Source organism: Poecilia reticulata, linkage group LG3 (assembly GCF_000633615.1).
Source record: "Poecilia reticulata strain Guanapo linkage group LG3, Guppy_female_1.0+MT, whole genome shotgun sequence".
NCBI classification, from domain to species: Eukaryota; Metazoa; Chordata; class Actinopteri; order Cyprinodontiformes; family Poeciliidae; genus Poecilia; species Poecilia reticulata.
This window is the reverse complement of record NC_024333.1, coordinates 29,574,439-29,584,499: the sequence shown is the minus strand read 5'-3', so window position 1 is coordinate 29,584,499 and position 10,061 is coordinate 29,574,439. Positions and strand designations below refer to the sequence as shown.

Sequence of the window (10,061 nt, the reverse complement as noted above, 5' to 3'; positions counted from 1 at the left end):
CTAGCTGCATGTTGGACTATCTTCAAGTCACCAGTCCAGCCCATATTGTTGGATAGAACATAACATGGCCATAACATTCTCTGTATTAAACATCCTTTATATTGTCATATGTAATCTAATTTTGTGATTAATTAAAGCTGAGATTTTATTGGGTGTAAAAGAGTTTCACAGAGTGAAATCCACCCCCCTGTGATTTTCACTTGTTGAATTGAATTGCTGAAATAAAATAATTTTTTATTATAGATTCACCTGTATGAGCTGCTGAATTTTGTACAGGTATGTTTTAAAATACGAATAAGCAAATAAAAATTAAAACAATCTTTGGATATTTTATTTTATGTATTTTCTTTCTCTTAATATATTTCCTGTACAATCGGAACACATAAAAAGTAATCATAGTTCAGTTTTTTTTATTATTATAGAAGGTAAGGTAAGGTAAGGTAATTTTATTTAAATAGCACATTTTCAGCAACAAGGCAATTCAAAGTGCTAACAATACTATCACACCCCACAAACCCCCAGTGATCTCACTCATATCACTGAAATAAAATGACCAACATATTTACATACACTTAAAATAAAAAAAATGAGATGGGAAATTTTTTAATTACTGATGCACATGTCACTGAGCCAACATGGGTGGTCTGGTTCCCATTTGGCCACCAGTCACTGCACCCAGCATAGTTACTTCAAAAAAAAAAAAAAAAATTAATATCAGGTCAGAAAAGTGTACAGGTAGAGTTAATATTAGGAAATTATCTTCCAGCTGCTGTGAGTAAATACAGAACATCTAACATATCCCCCGCTGAGTAGTTGGACTGCAACAGAGCTCGGATGAGCTTGGTGCATGCAGACCATCAGTGCTGTGCATTCTTTAGCCGGGGACTAATTTCCAGACCTCCACTTGGGTCTGGGTAAACAGCACCGCCCCGATGGTTGTTTGTTTTAAGTGTGGAGCGATCCGTCGCACAGCGCCGGGCTCGATTGACACTGTCTGCTATCTGCTACTGCGGATTGCTCAGAATAACAAGGCTGCTCGCTAATTCCCGTCTATCGGGGCTTTCGCCGAAACACCGAGAGAGTAGGGTCCAAAAAAAAAATCCAACAGGGCAGGCAAGAACGCCGCGCCGCCGTTGTCCGCACCCCAGAATGGCTTCAGGAGATCTTTACGAGGTAGGATAAAAGCACGTCCACGGAATATGCTCTGTAATATTGACGAATAATGGAATTAGGAAGTAAAGGGAAGGGCGTCACGTATGTAAAAAGCGGTGTCCTAAGCCCTTTAACAGGCGAAACTAACCCTCTTCACGCTTTACAAACACGGGGTTGGCTTTTTTTAATGCTTCTACTTAAAGTCGCTCCTGATATACTTTAGCATGATTCTTGTCGGCTGTGGTAAATAGGATGTAATAGAGGGGCTGAACTCCTCAGTGTGTCGCCGAGTTGAAAGTCGTGGTAAAGTGACAGCAGCAGCGCTGAGCGGACGGGCATGGTGAGCTACCACAGACTGAGTGATGGGCTCTCAAGGTGCGCATATAACATACCAAAAATGTATTTTGTCATGGCAGTGTTTATTGGTTGGGTGAGTGTCTGGCGAGATCAAACAAAACCAGGCGGCAGTTTACATTTAGCGAGCGCTGAAAAGTGGTTGGAGTGTGCGGCTGGCCGATGTCTGTATTTGTGAAATAGTGACTCTCGCAGCGTGGGGTGGAAAAGTTGCCCCCAAATTGGAAGGTCACGCTGCCCCTTCGTGCGCGGCAGCATCACTCTGGAAACGGTGCCAGAAAATACCCAAAGTCCTGGCACTTTAGCCTCATTATCCTGTTATGGTGTCAGATGTTGCAATTCACAGAGATGAAGGTTTGATTACACGATGACGTCCTTTTAAGACAAACAAGCATGCCTTTTCCATCGTTTATTAGCCTGTATGTGATGTGGTGCACATTGTTTAGACTTGCCTCAAAAAGTCCAGCAGATAGCTGGGGCTCTCCCGATTCTCATGTAGATAATCTCTTAACTCCATAGAAAATACTGCAGGATGAGTTAAGGACAATAAATTAGATCAAAAACGCTAGGTTATAGTTTTCACCTTGCTATTTTTTTAAAATGTGCATTTCAATGTGTGTTTCATGTATGAAACCGTAGAAAAATACCACTTTGTTCTCAGTTATGTGTACTTTGTTATCCACTTTTAATGTAGACGAGATCAATTCAATTGTAGTTTATTTTGTGAAAAAATCTTTGCCTCAGTGATGTGAGCAGTACTTTTAATATAACTTTCATAGTTCTATCTGCGAAAATTAGATAGCTTCTTGCGCGACAAACACTGGTTTTGATGGTTTTTGATAAGAAATGGGTATTATTTTCATTAGCCATATGAAGTATGCTTTTTGTTTCTCTGTTTTTAAATGTGTGATTTAACCAAATGCATGATTTAACCAACGCACTCAAAACTAACTGAGGGAAGGTTTGGTTTGAGTTGTTTCTGTTCCAATATGATTTGTTTAGAATGAGAATATTCTGGAAGTGTATAAGTAGAAGACATATGCGTCGCAAAATAAACTAAAAGTATCTGGGTCACCAATAACATAATTTTAAAAATTTTACTTTTAGAGCTTATTTAAAATGTAAAATGCCTATTTACCATTACATCTAAAATAATTTGGAATATGATGAAAATTCATAATCCAAAATTGAATTTATATAGATTAAGGACACAGAGTGAAGTACGGCATATCAAACCTTCATTTCTTGTAACTTTTCAAATTATGGCTTTCAGTTAATGAATAGTCAAAATTCAGTGTCTTAGACAATTTAAATATAATTGAAATGAACACAAATATTGAAATGAGTGACAAAAGCATATATAACTTTCTCACAATATAATTTTTTTTTTCAAATGTSTCTGTATATTTAAATATGTGCGGCTAATCCATATAAGTTATATTCCCTACCTGTCTGTCTGTCTATTATTATAATTTTATCGATTCTACAATATTTATCAATATTTTTTTCCTCAGAAAGTAGCGATTTTTCATCCTCGAGTATCGATACATTAAATCGTACTTTGAGTTTTAGGTCAAATCCACATGATTTAAATGACAGCTATCACACGTGACATTTTTTTTACCCAGTTGCACATGTACATTAAACTGTTATAATTAATTAAATAATAAAATGAAATTGAAAAAATTACACTATCTAATATATGTGAAAAAGGCGGCAAATGTTATTTTTCTTCATAACCAAATACACAAAGCCACACAATTAACATTTAAACAAAGCAAATGCATAACAGAAACATGTATTACACCATCAGTTCAATTAATTCAATCCAAGTCTATGGAACAGTCACAAAATGGCACCAAAATCACCCTGTCAGTCTAAACTCTTTCAGAAAAATCTTAAAAATGTATAGTATCGTATCATTTGCTGAATATCATGATGTATATCATACCGTGAGCAGAATATTGCTCATTGCATTGTATTGTGAGATAAGTGTATCGCTGCAGCCCTACTGTCTATCTAGTTTAATTCTGTGTCTCAGTTTACTGCGGACAACACAGGGGTATTTGAGGCCAGGTTTAGATGCTGCTCTCACAAACATTAGTTGCAATGCTTACTTTTCCTTTAAGCACTTCTGGGAGAAGCAGTTTTGAAAATTCCTTGAGGGTAACTTCCACTTGTGTATTAGGCTAAAGAAATATTTTTTCTTGCACTAAGAATGTGCCTGAAAGCCTGTGTTGCTTGGTAAAAGTTGTTTATTTTTATGGCTAGTAAAAGACAGTGTCCATCCAAAATGTTGTGATTTATTTTTTTATTTGACTGGGAGTTTGTAAAAATAATAATAATAAAATAAATTAAAAACAGCTGCTGATTATTCCAGAGTTGGATGAGTTCTTTGATTCGGGACCATACTTCTGCAAGTATGGTTCCTTCATTGAAGGCACCTGATTAAAATAAATGTGTCATTGGGAGGCTCGTGTAGGTCTTGTTAAGAGGCTGAAGATATAATTCTTTCGCATGTTCATTGAAGCACAGACATATAAAATGTATACTTATATTAACCCTTTTGCAGTACTCGCACACACGTTTGTTAAATGCCAGTTTTAGTACTTAGCCAACTAATCCCACACTTATATCTGGGTCAACAGCTGCCCACCACCTCTCACTTACTTCCTCTAATGCTAAATGTGTAAACTACCAGGTCAACTAGTTTCCCCTTGATGTTCTGAGATCAAATTAAAAAGTAGAGGTGACTGAGCATCCGGTGTGGCTGCCCCAAGATTGTTGACATAGCCATATTGTTCAAACCATAGAATCATTCAAATATTTTCTAGATTATTTGAGTGTTGTTTTTTTTTGGGGGGGGGGGKGGGGGGGGTTACCTTTCCTTGAAAGTTATGTGAGATACTAAATAGTTTTTAGTAATCCTGTTTCTTTTACTGCATTCTGCATGTTTTATTGTTTGTTTGGGAACTGGTTTTGTGATATGCGAATATACATTTGACCTCAAACTCCCACTTTTTTCAGTCTGTAAACACAAAATGTATTATAATGTATTTGTTTTCCCCACGTAGTAAATTTTCATGTTTTATTCCTCTGAAAAGCAATGGAATAAAATTGAAATTAGCAGATGAGANGGGGGGAGCACAAATTTGGCATAAACTAATAAAAGCTTAATTATTGCATTTTTAATACTTATATAAATAGAGAAGTAGGCCTGGGCGATATGGTCTAAAATCAATTTGATAACCTTGATACAGTAACGATAAATGGACTTTAACACATTTTATCAACCTCCCCATCTCTTTCACTTCTTGCTACAAACTGGATAGGTCACATGACTCCAACTTACAGACTGTACATGTAGTGCAGCGTCGTAAAAGGACATGAGCATAGCCTATGTTAGCTATGCTTCGCTTCGTACAAAGGGTCTGAACCCCTGGCTATTGAGAAATGATTGCTTGCTGGAGGCATGGACGTGGTTGAAGTCTTATATTTTACCCAGTCACTAACATTTGTCTGTGGCTTATGACCAGGTTGATGCTATGAAGCTTACTGGAAATTTCCCGCACTATAAACAACCATCCTCCACTGCGAAGAGAGAAGTGCTTAGCCAAACAAAATGGCTGTTGATGCCAATTCAATATTGTAAGTGTTGCCAACACGGACTGAACAGCTTTGTTCACTTCTTCGAAAACTACAGGCAGACAATAATCCTGCAACAGCACAGAAAATTAACATTATTTCTCATAACCTGTCTTTCTCTTTGCTGATTGGACCGAATACTGGAGGAATCCTATTCAGTGGGAGAAAGCCCAGATGAAGCATTGAAGAGAGATTAGAATTGAGCGGAGACTGGCAATGGCCAGGCTAAGCCTACCTATGCACCTTTACACAGCCAAAATGACAAATAAGACTTCTTTTTGTTCGTTACAAATACCAGAAACACCGACATGGGCAAAATGATGGAAGTCATTGTCAGAATTTTTGGTGTCAGTTAATTTTGAGTTCATCACCAAGGCTTATAGCGGATAGTGTCCTTTGAACTAAGCCTTCTTTGTTGCACATTATGAAAGGCTTTTAGGTCTTTTTTAATTTGAAAGGTCCTTATGTATAGCTATGACTCACCAGCAGAAGCATGAACGACGCTGCTGTCTTGTATCTTTTTCTACTTTAAGAAACGATTCATGAAAAAGGCTTTAAAGTGTGTACAAACAGACTTCATAATTTCACTGTTGATACTTTATTACTCAGGCATGTGTTTTGTAAATTGTTTTGGATGAACATATATATTGTTACTTTAACACGATATTTTTTGTATTTTCGCTGTACAAAATGAATTCTGTCTTGCTACAGAAGTGAGATTTTATTTCTGGTTTTGTCATGTTTTTTTCTTTACYGTCACAAGGATTCATCGCTTGTTTCATTAATATTACAAAGGAGCTTATCTGATAATGCCATTAACAAATGAACATAATAATGCATAATAATTGATTAACATGCAATGATGCAAATGCATTTCCAAAAGCACTAAGCCAGTGGGGTCCGTTTCCAATTCTCGAGGGCCAGTTTCTTCCTCCAACAGAGTGGATTTAAATGGTTGAATTGGCTCATCAACTCGCTGTGAAGTTCTGCAGAGGCCTGGCAAGGAAACATCCTTTCATTCAGATGTGTTGAACCAGAGAAAATATCTAGATTATATTTGCCCCAAGGTCTGACATTGAACACCACTGCTGTAAGCCCTTCATTTGAGACAGATCAGTGGCTGCTCATTTTTTCCCCATAGTTGTGCTTAGAACCTCTTTACTTGTGAACTTTACTTTAAAAACATCCTTTAGCTTTGTCAGTGCGTCCTTGTTAAATTAAGTTATATAATTGAGCACTTAAGTTATATAATTGAGAAAGTGCAACAATTTGTCAAAGTTTTTCACTCCTGCACACTGTAGAGAGAACTTGGCCCTTACCTGATATGGCACATTTTCAGTTGTTGCCGAGATTTTCCACCAGACTACATTTTGCTATAAAGTTTGCCTGAACAGCAACTTTGGAGGGTAAAGGTGAAACCTAACTTTCCAAAAGTACTCCTGTGTGTGTGTTTGGTTTATGTTTGTTCCACATTGTTTATCTGAATGGTTGATGTTTGCTATTTGACTTTAAAAAATGCACATATACTCAGATGGCACATATACCTTGCCTGACCTTTCAAGTCAGGCAAGGAATAAGGTGGAATATTTTGTACAAGAACATCTTGAATCAACGGAACTCCTCAAAGGAGATTGGTAAGCGTTAACTTTGGGTCATTAGCTGTCTTTTTTGAGCTCTGTCATTACAACGGCTTCAATAAGATGTAGTCAAATGGATGCAACTTAAAGACTGAAGGAACTGAGATTAGCCAGGTCTTGAGAGAGAGATCATGGTTAAGAATTTGACTTGAACACTTTGTTGTCACTGCATGAAATTTGGAAAGAGTTCAATATTTGACTTGAGACGATATATCCAAATTCCATACCGAGTGTCTCATGTTGATTTTTTTTGTTTTCTATGTGGAGTACTCCACAAATGTCACTTATGAATTTTTTAGCCCATTGTGAAGAGGCTAGAAAAAACAAAACTTATTTCACAAAACATACGAAAAAATATGAGATTTATTTTGTGTTGTCCTTAAATGAAACTTGGAACACCAGTATGCCATGCCTTTTCGTAGAGCTTAGTGCCATGGCGAGCATGCCGTTCTGTTTGCTGCAAACATGTTAAAATAATTTTTAGATCAGCACCATAAATCAAATTCCAGCAGTTATAGCAGAATTAAAGTATGCAGTACTTCAGTTGTAAATGACTGTTTGGGTGGGTGGGTTCTCTGGTAGGATATCCCTATGACCACCACCATTAAGCCATGCATACACATTTTTATATCCTCAACTCAATACTGAGCAACAAATGTTATCCTAATATAAAGCCTTGTTAATTTTTATCTAGCGCTCTGTATGGATACTATATTACATGTGCTGAGTTGTGCACTGCAGCCCTAATAATCTTCCCAAGACCTGGTTGAGATGGTGTACTTTATGGCTAGTTTCAGTGCAGTCTAAATCTAGCATGAAGAGGATTCTTCTAAATGAGATTTAACTTGGAAAGCTACAAAATTGACTTTTGTAGCTTTATATCATAACGTAATGCCTCCATCTAAAACGTACAAGGAGTGTTGCTTTCACTCATTCATCCATGTTTGAGAAATCCTTGAATCTCCTGTGGCAGCCATTCAGAGATGCCTATAAACCCCTATTTATACAATGTGCCACCTATTTACCTGAGGCTCCACCTTGGAGCTCAATCCTCGGACAAGTTTCCACCCCACAGAGCAGTCCTCCCCTGCAAGAACAGAAAGAAAGTAGTTCTTTCTCTCATGGATGCATGAACAAAATGACAATCTCTTATTGCACCCAGACCTAGGAGTTCTTGTAGCTTTTTTCACACATCTTTTAAACAGAACCTTTTTCTTGCATGGTATCTGAAAACTAGTATATACAAATGCCATAGTTGGGGGAACCCTAAAAACTTCAGTTCTTGTGAGGTATGAAATGCTGTGGCAGGAAATAACTTTGCTCTGGTTCTTGCCATCTCAAGTAAAAGAACTAGTTTCTGCTTTTGAGGAGCATATTGGGGTTAAGACAGGTGGAGCAGCTCCATAAGGTCTATAAGCACACTGCAGACTCATTTCCATACTTAAACATTTGCTTGTATTCAGAATAGAAATCAAAATTACAGAGTGATCAAGTAGGCATAACTTTATTCCTACTTGATCTGGAGAAAACGCACCATTAATCACAGCATTAGTCATCTCATTTGTTGAGTTCTGTGGCTCACAAAGCCAAAATCTTAAGCTAATAAAAAAGCTTTGTGTCATCTCGACAATTTCTCTCCTTTGGTGGGTGGTGTAAATCAGATTTTAACAAGAAAAAAATAAAACTATATTTTGAATAATGGACCACAGCAAAGTAAGTAGTAAGTACATAAAGTTTATTTATTAAGCTATTTTCACTGACAAAAGTCACAAAGCACTGTTCAGCATAAATCACAATTAAATTGCACGACGTTTAAAAACAAGCATCAGAAGTACAATAAAATCCTAACAAAGCTCTCCTTAATTCCATGTAATAAGTTCTTAACTGATTCAAACTGTTGTATTTTGTTAAACAATTTTAGGAATTTATGTAATAATTATAAAAAGATTTTATTTTAGCGATCCTGCTGAAGCCCATATGCTACTGGTGGTGTTGATCCAAACCAGAGTAATGACTTCCAACTTACCCAGGTAGATATGACCAACATCCTGACATGCACTGACTGGAAATTAAAAAAATAAATCAAATCAAAATAAACCAGAGGAAGCTTTTAAAATTTGTCCTTAGTGCTCATTGTGTTTTTTACGTGGAGCTCTACCCAGTGGTAGAAGATTCTTCAATGAATTGTTTTCATCATTTTATGACCAACTCCATCAAGAATGGCTAAGAATTATTAGAACGTCTACATTTAGCATTTTTTTTGCTAATAAGGATTTCAAGTAGCTTTTCAGTTTGTTTGCTTATTGGCCAAAATGAGTAATGCAACAGGTGACTCCCATGGTGCTTTCTGCTAATCGTTTGCACTATGTCTTTGCAGCAGGGAATATGGGTGTTTTTCTCAGTGTGAAGAATAAATTATCATTTGTAGATTTTGACCTTTTCTATCTCCAGTATGGCCAAATATTGCACTAACGAGTTACAAGGGACCATTTTTCTACAGATGCGAAATATGCAGAAAGCTTCATATGCAGGAAGCCTCATAGTAGTGTATTGTGGAAACATTAGAATTGTGTGTTTTCTTTCTCTTACTGTTTACACATAAACAGTAAGAGCCTAGTGACTGCAATTGTCTTTTACGTTTGCTTTTGTTTTTGCAAAAGGGATCCATATATATATATTTTTTTTTTTTTTCCACAAATAAGCATTTCAAAGTGCAGTGTGCATTTGTGGTCAGCTCCCCTGACTCTGTGTTTAGTGGAAACAGATGCAGCCGCAAGATTTTCAGGTCTGTCTACCAGCTTTGCCAGCATTTGAAGAAATTTTACACACATTCTCAATCTTCCCTTCAGATCTGACCACTTGACACTTACTTGTTGTAAAGAAGCATCCACACAGCATGATGCTGCCTCCATATTTTTGTTCTGGTGATTATGTGTCTTCTATTCCCACCACATAAAGTGTTTTATATATAGGTCAAAAAGGTTAGTTTTTATTTCATCTGACCAATGTCCCCACTTCCACATATTTGCTGGGGCCAACCGCCAGATTGAATTTTTGTGTTATTGCAGGTTTTCTTTTTGCATCTCTTCCCATTGAGACATTTGCTCCGTGCATGCAAATAGTTTTCATGTCAACTCCTCTCAACTATCCTACCTGTGCATGGGAAGTAAATCTCTTCACAAAACTAAGATTATACTAAGATTAAATTACACACAGGCAAATTGTATTTGCTAGCTGGGTGACATCTGAAAGTAATTAGTAACTCCATGGTCA

General features: G+C 36.9%; 1 protein-coding gene across 1 annotated transcript in view; it reads left to right on the top strand.

Annotated features, from left to right (window-relative positions):
- Nucleotides 1-826: 826 nt before the first annotated feature.
- The window catches only part of LOC103462873 (chromodomain Y like 2), a 32,360-nt gene continuing 23,125 nt past the window's right edge, over nt 827-10,061 (top strand). The window contains exon 1 of the mRNA XM_008405901.2: nt 827-1,173. Coding sequence (XP_008404123.1) covers nt 1,150-1,173 — 24 coding nt within the window. The 5' untranslated portion in view covers nt 827-1,149. The remainder of the gene's footprint in view (nt 1,174-10,061) is intronic.